This window comes from Styela clava, chromosome 7, assembly GCF_964204865.1.
Source record: "Styela clava chromosome 7, kaStyClav1.hap1.2, whole genome shotgun sequence".
Lineage (NCBI taxonomy): Eukaryota > Metazoa > Chordata > Ascidiacea > Stolidobranchia > Styelidae > Styela > Styela clava.
In genome coordinates, this window is record NC_135256.1 from 2,091,487 (window position 1) to 2,112,495 (window position 21,009).

Sequence of the window (21,009 nt, forward strand, 5' to 3'; positions counted from 1 at the left end):
ATTTTTGCATTAGTCGTGGGGGCTTTGTACAAAACATCCGGATATTTTATTGTAAACCGAATATAGTTATGAAAAAGTCGAATACAAATAGAAGTATCTTCTAAAAGCGCGTAGCATATTCTCTCGTCTGGTAAGAGATAAAGCATTATTACTTATCGATCTTTAGATCGGTAAGTATGTTGATAGGTGTTTGTCTGTTTGTCTGTTAGATGCACGCGATATCTCACGAACGCGTGGTTGATTCTGCTCCAAATTCTGTATGCGCATTCATCATATCTCGGACCAGAAGCCTATTGATTTTGGATAAATTATGTCGTATAATTAGCGAGTTATTAATTAATTAGTGATGGGACACGCGGTGTCACTATAGAGTCATGAATCGGAACCGCAGTTTCGATCGATAAGTCTTCGGTCTCCGACCGATATTCTCGTTATTCTATTACAAGCAAATACCTATTCAGATTATATCTGTCTTACTGATACATTGTATTCAAATTGACAACTGGTAAGAGGCAAAGAATATAGCAGAACAAAATATTTCTTTCTCTGCCTAACGACTGCAGTTTGATGAAAACTTGCTCTTCAAATATCGGTTGAATAAATCGTTAACAGTTCTCGTATGGAACCCGGACTTCCGAACGAGACTATTGCCAGGATGAACCAAATACCCCCGGTGGCAAAATTTTCGCCGCTTTCTAAACGTCACTTACGTGAAATTCACAATCTCACGGCTTTTTTCCTGATTGTTTTGACTTTAATTAGAGTTTGCGTTAGGCGCTATTTTCTAGCGCGCAATTCTACGCTTTAATTCTTTATAGTCTCAGTCGCTCGTTTATTTCTGAGCTAGTGGCCTTGAGTCCTTGACTTGAGCTAAGTTTCCCTAAAAATGTATCTGGAATAAATTACTGATATTACTATCACCATATTACTATTCATATGGTGTAGGCCGTCTTGTCGGCGTTCCTTTCCCCGGGACAATTAAGAAAATCGTATCTTATCGTAATGATAACCTTGGAAGCACGCTGACCACGCTTTATACATACTGAACGTCTACCCTCTTGTAATTATAAAATACACTGCTCTATTCCCACTGTCAGTTTCAACTCTTTGAACGCACAGAACAATACTACAGTGTGGCAACTCATAGACAAGACACAAGCGGAAATTTCATCGATTAACGCAACCGCGTTGTAAAAACCTGTCGAATTTATTACCATTTTGGAGTTATTAAGTAAGAGCGATGCTCGAATATATATTGCCTTACGTTCCGAATAAAGCCACATACAAGCCCCCACTGATATCTAACCAGCGGTGGAATTTAAATTTTTTGTCAGCCGGTTCTATCACAAAATTCATATTTTTTAGCCGGTTCTGTTACAAACCGAATATTGACAGTAACCAGTAATGCTAACCGGTTCGCTTATCTCCTAAAATGAAATATGTGTGTTTTTAGTAGTCTTGGGGTCTAAAAAGCATTTCAAGCTACGGAAAATTGCTATCTATGACACGGAAAATTGATTTTTTTTTACATTACAAAGGGGGGTGGGTCGACCCGCAAAACCACCTCCTGGCTACGCCACTGGCCCTTGGCTCTGAAATATTTCTGGTACACGTGCCGGTTTCCTCTAAACAGCGAACAAAATCATGACGAAACACTTGTTAATTGAGAATATATGAAGAATGTTTGAACATTCAATTTGAACTAAAAAATATGATGAAGTGTTTGAACATTTAATTTGATCTAAAAATGTTGTTGCATAATAAATTGACGATCGCGCACCGACCCGCTGATAAGACGACTTAATAAATAATAGGGCGAACCACGGCCTCTCGCCCGGTTACCATCTCATGTCGGGTATATAATTTAGTTAACCAGCTAATTGTGCTGGTATGACGGCGCTTTTATATGACAAGTCACGGACTGTCGTCTCTGATACACGGACTTGCTGGTAGGAGGAAGCCGTAATCAACCAGCCCTTACGCGGCAAACCCAGCAATCTTCTCGCACATAATGATCCTTCCACGGGATTTGAACCCACGCAGGGTAATCAGAAGTGCCGCCTATTTTTAGCACATAGCACGGTGAGCCAACCCCCTAGCTCCGTGCTCTTCAACAGGGGTTCCGCGGAACACTAGGGTTTAGCAATACATGCAGTGGGGTTCCGTGTTTATATGTAAAACCTTTAGATTCTGATAAGCAAGTAAAAACGGAACTACAAAGCGTTTTGGATGTAGTTGTGAAAACTGTAAATTGCATAAAATGTGGTGGTAAAGGAAAATCCGCCAGAGTTTTTGAAAAACTGTGTAATGAAATGGATGCTGATAATGTCACTCTCTTGTTACAATGTACAATCTTGTTAATTGGGGTTCCATAATAACAAAAAGGTTGAAAAGCACTGTCCTAGCTTCACTAAACCCGCACAATTTGCCGTTCCTATCCAACTTCTGCGACCTTTGACCCCGCTCCCATCTCTGGCTCCGCACCACTGACAAAGCTGTTTGAACAATACATTTAAATTTTAAATATATATAATTAAAGGCAAACAAAGCCAAGATTGCATAGGATGTAAAAATTATGATACGAAAAATAGAAACAAGTCATTTGAGCGAAGAAAGTCATTTCCTGCCAGAGTGTGGGGAAAGCTAACCAGTTAGGATGGGATTTACTGACATATGTACGATTGGCCAATTTTTGTAAATTTGAATAAAAATCAAGGCATTTCTTCTGCGCAAGGCTTTGCAAAAGTTGCCACTTGAGAATATGTCAATGATATATTGACTTTGAACCGCTTCTAGGCTCACATCAATAGGCGTTTATTAGCACGAAATCACGTGGTATTGCGGTAACTTATTAAGCGGCTCTTGGAATTTCAGTGTGCCTGCAACAGTGCTCAGAGACGAGTCTCCTTTATTTATGAGCAAGTGAGCATTAACTTTTGGTTTTTCAGCCCAGATCTTTGCTTAGAGAGGAGTCTCCTTTACTTCTGAGTGAGTCCGTATAATGCATCACCACAATTCTATACAGTTTCAGTAACCATTGGCATTTCAGCGATTGCTCATTTTGTTATGGCCATAATTTTTAATCATTTGCAAGTTGAAAATCGAAATGGCAGACATTTTTATACTTGAAAACGTCTCCAGAACATGATAGTTAAATTTAAAGCACAAATGAACATAGGAATGTCATAAGGAAAGCGGTTAAGGCGGTATATCTAATCAAAATCAAGAGAGGTGATAAAACTGATTATTAGCAATTTTGCAAAAATGAAGACAAGCTAGGTGAATAATTGAACAGTGCAACCGACCCCCCCCCCCCCCCCTCCATATTTGGGGACAGATATATATTTGCCCCACAAGATTTCGGTCCTTTTCACTCATTGATATATATCAATGGCAGCTTGTACTTCTCTAGAATTTAGGAGAGCAAGCAAATCTTTTGAAAAAAACAAAAGTCTTGAGGAATATCATGCGCCAGCTCACTAGCACAGAGAATGAAGCAAAAAAACACAACCCGAGTTTGTGGTTGCCAACCTTTTTTCAAGCAACCAAAATTTAAAAAAATAAAAGAATTTTGTAAAATCTCGCGACACGAGAATAGCCACGTAGTTGCTTAGCTTTACATAAGCGAAATCGATGTTGCCACAAATACAATTACTACTGAGCAACACTACAATACAAACAATAGAATTTACCTGGAAATAAACTGAATAACTTTTAATTCTTTGTTTGAAACGAAGCAACCTAAGAGGAAACATCGATCCAGACAAACAGGAGATGGGACAGAAATAAATACAGCAAAGTTCGTTACTGTTAAACCACAACTCCTAGTTACCATTCCAGATACTTGAGGACTTGGATGAAAATACTATGAAGATAGCAGTATCAATAGCAATAACACTGTTACTAACTTCTATAGGATGTCCAATATCAAAAAGAAAAGATGGTAGAAATTAATGAGAACCTCAATCCATATTCTACAAGTTGTTAGTTCAAAAACTAAAATCCCACGCAGAATGTGTAAGTTATTCCATATCTTTCAAAAACTTAGATATTGAAGCCGTAAATCAGGGTGTGAAAGATTATTTGTCGTTGGGTCATATAACCAACTTCAGACATCTAGCTGGCCTGGGCCATACAAAAAATTCAGTTTTTCCATATTCACGGGTATTTCTACCCATGTGAGTACCTTCATGAATACAAACTGTCTAATAAGGATTTTAAGTTTGATTGAGGAAAATCTGAGTTTTGACAAGGGCCACACCAAATGGCTTGCCTGGCCGGGTTGTGGCCCACTGCCCGCCTGTTGCATACCCCTGCAGTAAAAAATAGGTATCCATAATCAGCATTATTGGATTAAATGTAATGACTCATAAATCAATTAACCGTTAATGAGACTTAGCTCAATGACAGACTCTACTTGGCTCACAACTTGGGATACCATTTCTGTGTGGCCTTCCACCTATCTCTATGAAAAAAACTTCCATAATTTGTTCGTTCCGCACCTTCCCTGCTTAACAAGGATTCCTACAAATTTTGGTACTCCTGAAGTGAGTGAACTAAAATGGCGGACACCGAAACGTAGGATGTGTACCAGGTTAGGGTTAGGCCCTAATTTCAGGTACAAATACTACGAGAGTCACTTGGCTAGTCCTCGAACTCGTAATAGAACTAAAATAGGGAGAATTGGAATAAAATTATGCCCTAACCTGATACACATATTACATTCCGGTGTCGGCCATCTTGGTTCACATATTACTAGAGTATCCAAATTTTTATCAGGAAAGCACATATATCGTCCCAAATTCAAGCAGACTTTAGTCTGTATTTCGAAATTGTTCACCAGACTGACAAATTATGGAAGTGCTCGATATAGCGTTAGGTGGGATTCACAACTTTGGGTTTCAGGGCTTCTACTTAACATTATGAAAATACGTTCCAAAGCATAGTGCAGGCATAAAACAGAACAGAACCCAGGGACAAGACAAATCTAATAAACACTATTATAAACTTGTATAGGATGTCTAATATCAATAATAAAACATGAAAGAAATTAGCGACAACATCAGGGCCGGATTTTACAACGGTATCCCAGACTCTTTCACACGCAACTAGTACATTGATGAAAGCGTCATATGCCCTGGGCGCGATTGCAATCACAATATCAGATATGTTCTCCCAAAGGTATGAGCATATGGACAAAAAATTATTTGCCAGAATAGAAGGAAACTGGGCAACCCTTGCAATGACCTTTGACCCTATTGTGATGAAATAATCGTAAATCACTGGAGCATAAACAGTGGTTATATCATTATAAATATTCATAGAAAAATTGTAAATATAACTAAACATTGAATAAAAAAAATTACAAATAAAATACATGATTTCATGAATACTTGGTAAATATGATAATAATTTTACACAAAGTGAAGAAAATTCATCAAGAAATAATTCCAAATATTCGATCATTGGATTGGTAATCGGTTTATCATCTATTGGATAGATGCCATGGTCTTCTTGATTTAAATTTTGATTTTTCGGAAGATGATAATTATTTAATAAAAAATATATGAAAAATGCTATAATTATAGAAAAAAGTACCCCCATTAATATGAAGAAATATCTATCAATAAAAGCAGCGACTCTGTTTAAGTTAATTCCATTTGGAACTTGCCTTGCAAGCTCTGGATTACCCTGCGGTTGTGGGTTAGTTGCTGGGTTTGCTGCTTCCGTCAGCTTTTGTGCTGGCACTCTTCTTCTTGTTGGATCACTTTCATAAGACTGTGTCAAAAGGAAAGTTGTGATTAGATTTATAGTTATCGTGGGGAGAGGAAAATTGATCCACATCCATATTACAGGCTAGGACAGGGATGGGCAACATACGGCCCGCGGGCCGGGTCCGACCCGGGACGAGATTTCGACCGGCCCACTGACTGTATCCAACCACACTCTGTAATGTCGTCCGACGCATCATTTCTGAAAGTTGCCGATCGCTCTACTCACACCACACTGTCAGTGCGAGCTGGTGAAATAAACAATAGCCTTAGTGAACAAACAATTGCGTTAGCACACTTGTTAAACAAACAATATAAGGTCAAAGCAGAGAGCGCTGTAAACATTCCCCGCTACTGTTATCAGTTATATTTGAATTCTAAATATAAATAGATTTTAGAAATTACATTTCGTATTAATATTAGGTTTTATTACCCATAAAATATTCCAAGAAACGTAAAGTTGTCAGAGAGTGTCGAGCATTTAACAGAGATTGGATACCGAGGTATTTTTTGTAATGATCCGGCCCGCCGAGGACTTCATTTTCCCACATCTGGCCCGCCGACTAGAGAAGTTGCCCACCCCTGGGCTAGGACCTTAATTTAGATTACCTGTCAGCTGCTGTTATTATATAATGCTATTATCGCGTGAAGCCAGGGATGGCCATTTCCGAATACTAAACTATTCCGAATACATTCTAAAATAATGTTTTCGAATTTGGAATTCCGAATACATTCTAAAATCAAAAATAACACATTTTTGTTTTAGTTGATTAAAACCCAGTAAATTAGGAAATAAGCTTCAATAAAAATATCAGAATGGAGCCACAGACCAACAGTATATGTACACAAAGTAATTGATAGTTTATAGCTATTAATAAAAAATAATAGCAACTTGTGACACAGTCAGTTTATTAAATTTATTCACTTTGTACAAATGACCATATGAAAAGATAGCCAAGGAGTTGTCTGACGCTTTCTATCATTGGTACCATGATATTACGATAATAGTCGAGTCTATTGACAAAAATACTACTTGTATTTAGATAATTGCCTTTAAAAATTCTAATATTTAAGCCTAGAGTATTCTACTACCTACCAGTATATTTGTATATAAATTTATGTGAACCCCATTGTTATTATGTGTAACATATTGTTGTGTTTGGAGTTAGAAATAAATTAGTAGAGAATAGATGACCACCACTGCCAGCGCGCAGCCAGGATTTTCGAAATCGGAAATTCTCATTGCCGCCTGTAACACCCACCGCGATTCCGCGCTCGTTAAAAGGGCCGTCTTGTCAGCGTATAAGGATCATTCTGTTACGTAAAATATTCAATTCATGACAACTACGAGATTCTAAAATATCTTTCGCGGTTGCTTCTTCTTACGCCAAAAAAAAAAAAACATTACTATTCGGTCCACGGCAATCTGTGACCTAAAATTACAAGATAAACTGCTTGATGTATTTAATTTTAATATGTATTTTTGCAATCTTCCCAACTCGTTATCGCCGTTAGAAAAATCTCAAATAATTATATAAAATCCTGTTGTGTGTAGATAATAATTAATTTCATACCATGAATATACATATAAAGTTTAGCAGTAAATTAAAAATACATATTCATCGCCACCTGTTAAAAGAGTTGACTTTTACAACAAATAATATAACAACGAATATATATTTTTCTGTTGTGCAAAGTGATGAATTCGTGACCGACACGGGCATATTTAAAATGTCTTGCTCTTATTAATTTAATTGTCTTCAATTTAACCTGCGGTTGCGTCGACAAAATAAAATCCTCACCACTCTTATATACCATTGCAATTCGCGGCCATGAAAATAAAAACGTGAGGTAAACTGTCCGATTAAATATTGTTCTTATCCGTATTTTGCGAATTCGGCAAATATTTAGTTGTACTTGTTATCAGTGACTCCGCTCGATCGAAATGCTAAGAGAAAAATTTATTTCATCACAATAAAATTGATTGAATATACTTTAGATTAATTATATTATATACATCCTCACAACCAGGGAAAAAGTCGCGTTTCAAACCTTGTATTGTGTTGACCCGAAAATATTTGACGGCATATTAAAGTAATGGATAATCAGGCAAATCCCGCCCTCAATTAGTGACGATATGTTTCTAAACGCCGACCAAACATAATTCACTGCCTAGAAGAGCGTTTTTTTAATTTTCGCGGGCCTCAATAAAACTTATGTTGTTTACGGTTTTATTTTCAGTATTTTAAATTGCCGCTTTTCAATCAAAAAGTTGCGTTGTCTTTAGAAATTCGCCGCCGATGAACGTATTTACCAGATTCTCAATTCCGTGCGCGTACAAAAATAAAATAAATGTTATCGTTATCGTGGAACAAATTTGTGGAAAATTTTCGTTTTAGAGAAAATAACACAATCGTAAAGGCGTTTGCGGGCCTAAATAACACGTTACGCTGACGAGTGATAAAACAATCACGCGCAAGTTTCTATCGAGAATGTTTTCATTCAACGGAAACGTCTTGAAAGCGGCGTCGAAAATGTGTGACGTCACACAAATATCCGATATTCTTATGAACGTGAATTCCGATATTCGAATGACGAGATATTCGAATACATTCGAATACTTTATTCGAATTGGCCATCCCTGCGTGAAGCCATAAAGGAGTACTTGCTTTTTAATCCGCATCAGACCTACTGCTGTTATAAACTCCAGCTTGAGCTCGCTATTGACAACGAGTTCCATTCTTTTTTTGCTTATTCATATTAATAAACAATTTTTTGATATGGTTCATGAATGCACAGTTCATATATTTTGGCCATTTCCCTCTAAATAATCAGGCTACAGGTGTCGCTGACCCAGAGACTTGTCACTGGCCTTCGTGACCTCTTATTGATTGCAATGAATCTTTGACGTTATTTGTTATGCGTATATCTACATTTTTAAATGCTGTTATACGCTCTTGTCACTTTTTCAAGCATTGATTTATGCATGATAGAATTGAAATACCTGAATCCGAGCCCAGCAAATATAACCAATTCAAATTTGTCAAGTACGTCTCATAGGTGACCGTACATTTGAACCCATGCGTATATCCACGGGTTCAATCTATATGCGGGTGCTAAAACCCATGGGTTAGGGTTAGTATGGGTTTAACTATCCGTGAAACAAAAAAAATTCCATAGGTGCAATAGCATACAGGTGCAATTGTCATGGGTTCAAATGTACGTGGGTTCAAATGTAATGGAACCGTCTCATAGCCTTGTTTAGAGCTGATAGATATATACATAGTATCTCACCTGTGTCAATGATATCGCTTTAGCAAGTTCTCTGTTTACAATCTCATCAATACATTTCTTGCAATAACTTCTCGGGTCATCTTTCTGTCTGTGACAAATCTGAAGAGTTGAATGATATTAAAGTGGCGCTTATTCACACTTTGGAGTGCGTTATCTCATTCACAGTTGTGCTAAAGCAGGAGTTCTCAACCTGGGGTTCGCAAACCTCCAGGGGTTCACACTAAGATTACCAGGGATACTTGGAAGGCAGTCGAGTTTTTGTGTGTTGCTGTTTTTCATTTCTTTTATTACTATCAGCGGAAAATGCGTGCCAATCGAAACGTACATTTTCACTGATCTTGCGTTGTTGTGATTGTGACGCAACAATGTGAAATTCAGGGCTTTGCAGACAAACTGAAATTTCTAAGACAGCGTTCTTATTCTTATTGAAACTTGGGAAATATTTTAAAATTCATTAGCTGGTGTTAGTCAATATTTCGCAACTTTGTTCGATGCCTGATTACGGGGGTTCCTGTTGATTGTTTCGTGACTCGGGGGGTACTTGAAGGAAAAAAGATTGAGAACCCCTGTGCTAGAGTATTCAAACACAGAGTACCGCATCATTTTTGACTAGAATTGTTTGAGTTGACTATCACTGTATGTACATGAGGATTGCTGGACTCATCATAGAGTGGTTCATGCAACCGTTGTTCAGATATGACTTTCTCCACCATCAAGTCCATGCATATGAAAATAAATAATCCCATACCTGACCTGACTGCTAACCGGACAAGAGGTCGTGGTTAGTCATATTATGAACCTGAAAACCTAATTCTAAATAACATTATCACGCTCATACATTTTATCTTATATGATGTAGGAGACCTACAAGATCATCTCACCTCACATTTTCTTTCACATCTTCCTTGTCTTCCCAGGAGTTGAATGAGAATCAAACTGTTTGGAATGTCATCAATGGCTTTGTAGTGGACTGCTCGACATGTTGGACAAACCAGACTGGGAAAAATAAATTACAAGATTATTATATTATAATTTGCTATTCTGAGTCATTGTTACTCAAGAAACTATTTTTTGCAAAGACCAGATTATTGTCCACCCAATTCACTTATTAATAATGGTTTATTACAAGGCTTTATAAAAGCAGCCAATGACATGCAATAGATATAGAAAGGACATAAATATCCACGATTCCTAATTGCTCACCGAAATTATTACATCTTGGCTGGTATTAAAACCGAGCACTTTAACATGTGTCATCAACAGTGCCCTAACAACCAACTAGGTCATCGTGTTCATAGTAGAAAGCATTTCAGACCACTGTAGGGTGGTTCACTTATCTTGCAAATAATTATCAAGCGACAAGTGGTTACGTAACCAACCATAGGACAGCGAGATGTCCAGCAATCCGAATTAAATTTGAATGGTAATTAAAGGCACCATGGAAAGAAGGTTCCTAATTCTTAGCACAATGCAACAACAGCCAAAGTAGACTATAAATTACAAAATAGTTTATCACCTACCGCCTTCTTTCGGCAATATTTTTGATACAATCCAAACAAAATACATGTTGGCAAGGAAGCATCTTTGGTGTCCTGGGACCAGATGCCTCGTAAGGATTCATACAGATTGTACATTCCAACAAGTCTTCCACTGCTTCCTGTGCTTGGACTAAATTCATTATCAAACTCTTGTGGATAACAGTTAATTTAACTGGAGAAGAAAAAAATTTTGAAGGCATAAAAGGATGCGACTGGGGGTAAATATATTGAGGGGATCGGTGTATAATGAGAAATTGGGTGTTGTGTAGTTTCGTACCTAAAGTACTTCTAGTGGGTGCACTACAACAATTATTGCATATGTTAATCCTAACCCCCACCTGACTGGGTCATCCAAAAAAACACTGCAACGTGAGAGTGACGTAATACAGCTCTTCAAACTATACGGACTGTCATCCAAGCCTTGCAGACGATTACCCAAAATTGAGCAATCTATTTCTATTGTTTTCTCGTCGCAACTATCGCAATATGAAAGAGAGATGGACAGTGCTGCTGCTGGTCAGTTCAATATCATTGACACAGATGCCATTTCGAGTGATCGTATGTATGCTTTGGCAAGCTCTATGACATGATTGTGACCTCATAACAGTCATAGTGACGGAAATTTTGGATTTTGGTCAGGTGGGGTTAGGATTATTATGTGAAAAAATTGTTATGCTACGCCCACTAGAAGTATGTTAGGTTCAAAACTACACAAGACCTGAGGAATTATATCCACATCCTGTGATGAAATTTAAAATATTAAGAACAGGTTCTGTGGTTTGAAAAAACTTGTAAATCGTTCTATAACAACAACAGAGCAACAAGCATAATCCAATATATAGATCTTGAAACTCTAAATACTGAAATACAAAAATGTCCGATGTCAGCTTTTGTGCAGTTTGACTTTTGGTCTAAAGTTTAAGATAAAAAAAAACAAGGAGGATGCATTCACCAATTAATCGGTGGAACTTTAATGAAATAATGTGGCGAGTACAAGGTAATAAGAATAGGATTTAGGATTTACATATTTATCCCGGGGGAGAGGAAAGTCGATAAGATGGCTTATCCATATGGCGAACCACGGCCTCTCGTCTGGTTACCATTCCAAGTCGGGTATGGGATTAGTTTTACTGTATTGTTTGTTTTCGGAAGCATGGACTTGGTGGTGGAGGAAGCCGTAACCGACCAGCGGTTATGTGAACCACCCAACGACGGCGAGGAGTCCAGCAATCCTCTCGCACATAACCATCCCTGCATGGGATTCGAACCTGCGAACCCACGCAGAGTAGTCAGAGGTGCGGTGGCGAGCGTATTACTAACGCTTAGCCCGTTGAGCCACACCGCCGCGAATATGCAAAGGACCAGTGCCAACAGGCCAAGGGAGCACTAGCACTAAAAACCTCAATTTATCTTACATGTTTATAATCAATGAACTAATGCTGTAATGATGATTGACACGAAATGCAGCGGTGGGCTGTGATTCTGTGAACATGGCCCGATTAATCGGACCTACTGAATTCGAGGACTGCTTATATCACATTACTCAAATGAACGAGAAGTCTTATCCACTCTACCCTTATTCAAGATATGACGTTATACTGGTCCCCTGTGGAACCGGCAATCCAGCAGTCGGCAATAAATGCAGAACTATTTCCGTCTTTCTGCTGTTTTCTCCCGATTACTTTACTGTCGGTACTCGCAGATTTATGCCAATTAACGCTGGACTAGGCTATACCTTATTTTAATTCCCAGTAACCCAAGTATTGCTTTTGCGCTAGCTACGGTAACTCAGTTTAATTACAAAAAGCAGCAACAATGCTAAGAGCAAAATCACGAAAAATACCGTATGACCTGGCTAATTATTGGTTATGTCGTCTCGGAGGGGATTTCCCCCTTTAGTAGTCTCGAAACAGAAAGCACTAGTATAAAATTAGAGAGGGTGGATGGGATAGGATTTACATATTTATCCCAGGGCAGAGGAAAGCCGATAAGACGGCTTATCCATATGGCATACCACGGCCTTGCTGGGACTTGATGGTGAAGAAAGCCGTAACCGACCAGCGGTTACGTGAACCACCCTACGGCGGCGAAGAGTTCAGCAATCCTCTCGCACATACCCATTCCTACATGAGATTTGAACCTGCGAACCCACGCAGAGTAATCAGAGGTGCGGTGGCGAGGGTATTTCTAACGCTTAGTCCGATGAGCCACACCGCCGCGCCAACATCCAATGATTAATAGGACTCTACGTAGAATAAGATTCTCTGTTTATTTGTATGAATTCTCTGCTATGATTACTCTTTTAAATGTACAGTACAAGAGATGGAAGCAGTTTCACTGAATTCACAAGAAAATGCCAGCTGAATCGTCATAGCTTGTGGAGGAAATTGGCCAACACGCCCAGTATTCATCTTAAAACAAATTAATATATATTATGAATATTAAATCATTAAAGATAAAATTAATATTCATCTCACCTGGCTTCGGATCTTCTTTTACAATCTACACTATTCTTCTAAAGGTGGGTTCAAACCACTCTGCATCTGAAAAATGGTGATATATCACCAGCGACCGGTCCTTAGTATCAAGCAACATGCGGCACTCGTACAACATAGCAACACGCTAGTCAGAGGGTTGTTTTTATTCGATGTTTTATTGAGAATGCTAATATACCTTGTTTCCCCTAAAATAAGACCTATCCCAAATTTTAAAAATGTTTCCAATATGGTCCCTCCACTTAAAATAGTTGACAGCGCGACCTAGTCCAGGGATGGCCAACCATTCAGAGACCAAGAGCCACAAATCTTACTTTATTACCGCGAAGAGCCACATTATAAACAACAACACACATGAACATCAGTTTACCTTTATTCAGCTCTGCTAGAATGCTAAACCCTATAATGCCTGGATGACACTATTTTGTAATATAAATATGGCTATAATATGATTGGTCAGTGAGAGTTAACATTCCCTATGTATACGTCTTATTCTGGACGTAACTCAAAACAAATGCAATAAGACATTTTCGCGCTGTTTTCAAGCATGATATAGGCTTGTCCGAGTGTTTGTGTTCCCGGTTGCGCGTCACTCCTTTTTGGCATATTTTCAATTCTACGAATTTTACATCTGTAAGTATTTGAAAGCTAGGAAATATACAGAGGAATATTTTATTACTTGAAAGAAAGTAATTTGAGCGACCGAGCCATCCTTTTCGGTCCGTAAACACGCTTGTAATCATCACCCGCACAATAATAAACAAACATAATTGCGCACGCTAGCGAAAACATGCTCTCTTTGTTTCTTCAATATTTCGCGCTGCGTTTCATTCCAGATGGCCATTCTTATCTCGTTTTGAAGATGACGTAAATGTCTAATTCTGTGATATTTGATGTCGAGTCCAACTGGCTTGTGTATATAGCTACGGTTTGAAATACAAAACTTTTTTCAAATTTTTTTTACATCTCTTGTTTAAACGCAACGGGGTCGATACATTCGTGCTGGTGTATCGAGAAACGGCTTGTATGAAGCGGCATAGATATTCTTTTAAAAGAAATATCAGTGAAGTCTTTCGCACGTTTGAAAAAAAAAGTTATGACATTTTTTTTTGAAGGAGTGTAGGTTCTGTAGGGTTTTAATGTAAAGGCCACGTACCAACATGATTATGACGGAAATTTTTTAGCCATTTATTGTAATGTTGGATACTCAGTGGAGTTCTTTGGATTGAAAAATCTTCTTCAAATTTGGCTTGTATGTCGCTGTTGCTAATCGAAGCACATGGGTTTTAGTCAGAACAGATCAATGCTATATTTTCACGTGTCTTAGGGTAGACACATCAGGCAGACCATGAACCAAATTTTGGGAAGACGCAACGCAATATGGAGGTAAACTTCCAGAAGTTGGACTGCAAACATTTATTAAAAGAAAATATTTATTTTAAATAAATTAATAATTTTGTATTAGTAAGGGATGCCAAACAAGTTTTACCAAAAGTCCTACTGAAAGATTATTATTCATATGGCGAGCCACGGCCTCTCGTCCAATTACCAGTCCATGTACCGTTGTGCCGTATGTTAGAACATCAATAGCACAAGAATCGATCACATTCTTTGGGCCTAAAGTATGGAACCCATTGTCTAATAGTATTAAAAGCTCGAAAACGACGTCCAAATTTAGATCCAAGCTTAAGAGACATTTATTGGAATTCTATTAGATTTAGTGAGTTAAGGACATCCTACTTTTCAGACATTATTTTTCAGATACAAAGGGTACAAGAACTGAGAAAAGAACTACAGAGATGAAAAATACCCGCAATCGATCAACAATGTCATCATGCAACAAACCTCCATTGATCGGAAAACAAGTTTCGAGACCCGCACGGATCTATTGTCTCTCTTTCCCGCGTAGATTCTGTTTATTTACTTCCTTCGCTGGATCGTCAATTATGCAAACTAGATCATTCAATAAAAATTTATAATTATCATGCTGAGACATGGCGACAATAAATTTCACACAATAGCGCTTATGAAAGTGGCCGCATTTTATGCTAGACTCTCTATAGTTCCCATATCTTTGGTCCAGTGCAAACTATGATTAATAACTCAAGTTTAAACAAAGGTTTTCCACATTTACCGTATCTTTTACAAATATTCTTTCGTGTCGTGGCCCCATTCAACGTTGGTTTCTGGCAAGTTTATATCCCGAACAAATCTTTACGTGTTTCGTGAAACATAGTGTAAAAACATATCAATTCAGCGACTCATACCCTATCTCCATCTTTTCACACCGAAACCTGGGATATGGACGTGCCCTATACTGACTAGTGTACATATTGTCGTTGTGCCGTACCTCTTTGTCTTGTGTATTTTACTAGAGTTTTATTTGTATATTTCATGTCTGTTGTCCTAGGGAGGGATCTTTTTTGAGTAATCTTAAGAACCCTATAAAAAAATCTCTTTTTCTTAGACCGACAACTGTTAATGAAATATATACCACTATAGCGAGCTTATCTGATGATAAAGCAGTTGGTTATGATAACATACCAGCAAAATTCTTAAAATATGCTGCTGATATAGTTTCTCCCATGATGTGTAAACTATTTAATGCTTCCATAGACTATGGTATATTCCCAAATTGTTTAAAAATTGCCAAAGTCTCACCTGTGTACAAGACAGGAGATAAAGAATGTGCATCAAATTATCGCCCAATATCGGTTCTTTCTACGATGACTATAGTTTTTGAAAAAATTATACATAGTAGGCTAATCCAATTTATAGACCAACATAGCATCATAAACAAATCACAGTTTGGATTTCAAAAAAAGCATTCTACTAACCATGCAATGCTCGATATGGTGACTCATATTTATGACAAGATAGAGAGAAAGGAATACATTAGTGCTATTTTCCTTGACCTCAAAAAGGCGTTCGACACTGTCGACCATAACATTCTAATAAGAAAGATGAGCCACTATGGTATTCGCGGTCACGCGTTGACTTTTTTCAGGAGCTATTTGAGTTCACGTCAGCAATGTGTTAAATTTGGTTCGAATTGCTCCAAACTCTCTACTGTACAATGCGGAATTCCACAAGGATCGATCATTGGACCGATAATGTTTATTCTATTTGTCAATGACCTTCCTCATGCCACTAAATTACTTGTCAAACTCTTCGCTGACGATACCGGTTTGTTTGGAAGTTCAGCTTCGCCAAACGACTTGGAATTGCGGATGAATTCTGAAATGCAAAAAATTGCAACCTGGATGACCATAAATAAACTCACCATAAATATTGAAAAATCAAAATGCTTATTAATTAGTCCCAGAATAAATGAAAAAAATAAAATTCGACTTCAAATTAATATTGACAAGGTTCCACTTGAAAATGTCAACTCATACAAATACCTAGGTATCCACATTGATGACCAATTGAAATGGACATCACACATTAATTACATTGCTGGAAAGTTGTCAAGTGCAACAGGTTTATTATTTAAACTAAGAAAATTCCTCACCATGCCAGCTCTCCGATTGGTTTATTTTTCTCTTTTCCAGTCGTATCTGCAGTATGGCATTATAACTTGGGGTAGTGCGTCATCGACTCTACTCCTCAGATTAGAAGTTTTGCAAAACAAAGCAATTAGAGCCATATGTAGTGCACCTTTCCGATCTAGACTAGATCCTTTGTACCACAGGTGTCGAATTATTAGGCTTGGTCATATCCATGAATTTGAGACACTGAAACTCATGCACCAGTACTTCGATAACAAGCTTCCCATGGCATTCGCGGGAATTTTCAGAATGCAGAGTAATATCCATTCATACTCTACTAGATCAGCTTCGTCAAGTTCATATTATGTCCCAAGATATTCATCAAGCAGGACACAGAAATCCATAAAATACACGGGTGTGAAACTGTGGAATGCCTTACCAAGTACCATTAAATCTTTAGGCTATTACGGTTTCAAATTATATCTAAAAAGTAAATATATTAGTTATTATCTCCCTTCCATCAGCCATTGATTGGAGTATTCAGTATGATTCGCCATCTTCTGTCCATAGCTCAGCAGTCGCATTTGTAGACTGTCGCCATGGCTACCCAAAAAGCCAGAGGAACTATAGGTGTAAGGAGTCTATTTCTAAAGTACCCGGTACTTTAACTTTACCAACCTTGGAGCAACCTCTACACTAAAATGCCAAAATTCGTTATATTTTAATTTATTGAGCAAGCATATGCCTACCATTCTTTCGTAAATTTTATGCCCACTTGCTGTGGAGCGTATTGTATATATATATATATATATATACATATCAACGTTTTATGATTTATTAGAGCTTACCAACTTCTATTCAATTAATCACTTACAATTTTGTCTTTGGTCTAACCATTTTCCCCTCGCTTGTCGTTTGTCTTTTATGTAACTTATATACATTTATTCAAATATGCCTTTTTTATAAATTTATAGTTGAGTTGTTTTTCTTTTTTTTTCTCTATTATATGATTTTAGTAAAGTTGCGTTTGCTGCGAATTTTTTCAATGATTCAAAATAGTTCATCATAACGACTATTGCATAGTCAATGTTTGTAGCAAATGTAGTTATTTTTTTACACTGAACCAGTAACAGCGCTTTAGGTGTCGCTGCTTGAAGACCTAATATGGTCCCTCGCGACTCCTGTCGCACAAATATCATTATTATTATATTTATTTATTGTACCAATTTTTTGTGCATTTGATGTTTTTGTGACGACGAATAAATGATTGATTGATTGATTGATAGTCCTAAACTGCTGTTATAATAGTGACGGGTACATGTCGCACACCTGTGTCTTAGGCCAGTAAGGTCTTGAACATGTATCTCGTCCCTGTTTTACTGTTTAATTATTATGCAGATACTGTTACATGTTTGAGGTAAATAAACATACATACATGTTGGGTATGGGATTAGCCAGTTATTTGTTTTGAATGCATGAACTTAATGATGGATGAGTTCGACCAACAACAGACAATTTATATGTTCATACAAAAACAGTTGTAAAATCTATTCAAATGGGCAACTATGTAAACGCCTTTGTAGCAGCGTCTCGATAACCAGTAACGCAGTTTAGTTTTCAACTTCTGGGATGCATTCCTTACAGTCAGAATATAATATGGAGTGAAGAATGATTTTCCAAGGCGAAGAAATGGACGAAAAACTATTATGGTTATTGAGCAGGGACACCAGTAATAAGGTATAGCAGTAATAAATACAAGGAGAAACTTTTTTAACAATATGCTCGCAAGAAATTTACATCAAAGACAAAGTTCGCTGAGGCGGCCTGATATATCCGGAAGATGCCCAACGCAGAAAAATAAAATCGACTCCGAGCACCAACAATCGAAATAACCACGGCAACAGAGATGCAGGTATGTACTGCCCGCTACCAACTTTTCAAGGACACGGTTTCGTTTGCTACTGTGCTAGTCTAGCGCATTTTTATCAACATTTAAGTTTCTTCTTAAGTTATTGTAATGAAAAATTTCATTTTATCTCATAACTCGATTTATTTTCAAAGTATACTTGAATGTTTCATAAGTACGGGTACCGGTAATCAGCACAACAGGTAATAAAATGATTGATAAAAACAAATAAATGAAAACTGATTATGAAATTAGAAGAGCATCATGGGTAAATATAATTCATATAATCTGCTCCGGGCCATCGCATACCGTGTCAATCATCGTTTAGTTCGTTAATTATTAACAGATAGACAAATTGTGTTTTTTTCTAACTCATAACCGTGGCACAGATTAGACCAGTACCGGTAGTTCCCAACCGCCGGTCCGCGGCCCAGTGCCGGTTGAATATTGAATATATTTTACCCATTTCAATTTTTGGCCAGCACATTATTTGATAGCTTTTCTCCGTGTGAAATGTTTTTAAGTGTGCCCTTTCTCGGCATTGCAATATATTACGCAAATATATGTTATTTTTTTCTGTTCTGGTCATTTCAATTTTTGCCGGTCCGCGAGTACATTTAATCTAAGTTTACCGGTTCACAAGGGTAGAAAGGTTGGGAAACACTGGATTAGACTACCTGGAACCCACCATTATTTTAAAAGATAAATGTATTTATTGAAATTGCGCCCCTTTTTCTGTGTCAGGGTTGCCATATTGGCTTTTTTACCGCCAAATTTGCCATTTTTGGCCTTTTACAAATGCGTTTGGCGTCAGAATTTCTGTTTGGCTTTTTGGCGTTTTTTTTTAGCTTTTTTTAAGTCTATTCCAGTGTCTATTATTAAAATCATATGGAATACAATATTTAGTGTGTAACAACGTACTTAGCTACTTAACATTAGGATTTCCTGGAGCATCGATTTCCTTGTTTGTTACATCAACTCTTAACCATATCCTACCCAATAAGAAATAATTGCAGTTTCTGCAGCTGCTCAGACAGATGTTCAAGCAGGGTTGTAAACATTGCCTCGTTTTTATAGTTCTGCCTGTTTGTCAGTTTTACATTCTGTTTCCAAAAAATAGTTGTATAACTTAATTTTCATTATGCCTGATATGGTTTATGTGAGCTTCAGTTTAATTTTGCAATTGCAGTAACGATGTGATTAAATACGCTAAAATCACTGAATTAGATATCAGTGGTCCAACTGTGAGCGGCAGGGGGTTAGATAATTTTTTAATAAAATTGGTTTATAAATTTTAAAAGTGAAAAAATTTTCAATAGTAAAGCATGATATACTGATATAGGGAGAATTTTTTTAAGGTATATCACAAGTTTAAGTAGAAGCATGTAGGTATATAACATACTGACATTGAATGGTAAAATGATGCTGTCCGCTTGATATTTATTCTACTTTCTACAGTTCTATAGGAACTTTACTTTCTATTTGTGTGCCTCATCGAATGAACTGATGGCTCTACATCATCATCAGTATGTTGCCAAGCGCTTAAAATCTGACAAATCATGAGACTTTTGTACTTAGTAAAATTGTTGGCCTTTTCTGGATTTTTTTATGTCTTGATTTGGCTTTTTTTGATCGCTGGGGTCTGGCAACCTTGTTCTGTGTAGTCTATACCGATAGGATACAGGGCATCGTCGCTGAGGCTGTGAAACATCATTTATTCTAGTTTTTGAACTTTCTCTTTCATTCTCAGTTTGATTAATAAACATAAAAGTCCACGTGCTGACCGAAACTAAATCCTCTGAAACACTTGAAGTGTTGAAGTTCCATTTCATCGCAATTGATGGTGAGTAATATATTCTGGAATTGTTTACTCAATGAGTTTATTTTTTTTATAAACAATTTTCTGAAAATTATAGGATTTTAGGGATTATGGTAATCTAATATTTTATCTGGAGAGAGAATAGAGAAGTTGTCTCGGCGGTATGGCAATCATGCTAAGCGTTAAGAATATGATCGCCACCGCACCTCTGATTACCCCACATCTGTCCGTGGGTTTGCAGGTTCAAATTCCATGTAAATTATGCGCTAGAGCAGGCCTGGGCAAGTTGTGGCCCGCGGCAACGTTTTATCCGGCCCGCGACCAGATTTCTAGATCTAGAAAAACGAGTTATTATATATTTATGAGCGACGACATGCTAAAGGTAAATGAAGGAGGGAAGCTGTAACCAACCTAAATCTAGATTAAAGAGCGACTATATAACATATATACTAAAAAATAAACAGAAGCAATATAGGTTTTGATCTAGGAGGCTTGCAACAGATTAAAAACGCTGTTGTAGATATTAGAAACTGAAAAATTTCATGTGCCCTCGAAACCATACTATGACTGAAATTAAAAGACAGTCAGTTGCACGCGTGATGTATCTTTTGACCCATTTTAAAACTATCAATTCTATCTATCTAAATTCTAAAATCACCGACGGGGCCTTACATATAAGATAATTAATGTGAATT

The 21,009-nt window shown here is 37.4% G+C and overlaps 2 protein-coding genes across 2 annotated transcripts in view; one reads left to right on the forward strand and one right to left on the reverse strand.

Moving 5' to 3' along the window:
• Positions 1-3,453: 3,453 nt before the first annotated feature.
• LOC120327809 (uncharacterized) lies at positions 3,454-10,784 on the reverse strand. The gene is made up of 4 exons (XM_078114459.1): positions 10,586-10,784; positions 9,947-10,061; positions 9,066-9,164; positions 3,454-5,778 (listed from the first exon to the last, which is right to left on the reverse strand). Exons 1-4 carry the CDS (start codon positions 10,741-10,743, stop codon positions 4,921-4,923), a joined length of 1,230 nt encoding a protein of 409 aa, XP_077970585.1. The 5' UTR covers positions 10,744-10,784; the 3' UTR covers positions 3,454-4,920.
• A 7,351-nt stretch (positions 10,785-18,135) lies between these two features.
• Positions 18,136-21,009, forward strand: part of LOC120328939 (NACHT, LRR and PYD domains-containing protein 4C-like) — a 46,014-nt gene continuing 43,140 nt past the window's right edge. The window contains exons 1-2 of the mRNA XM_078114575.1: positions 18,136-18,501; positions 20,246-20,338. The gene's annotated coding sequence lies outside the window, so the exon portion shown is untranslated. The remainder of the gene's footprint in view (positions 18,502-20,245; positions 20,339-21,009) is intronic.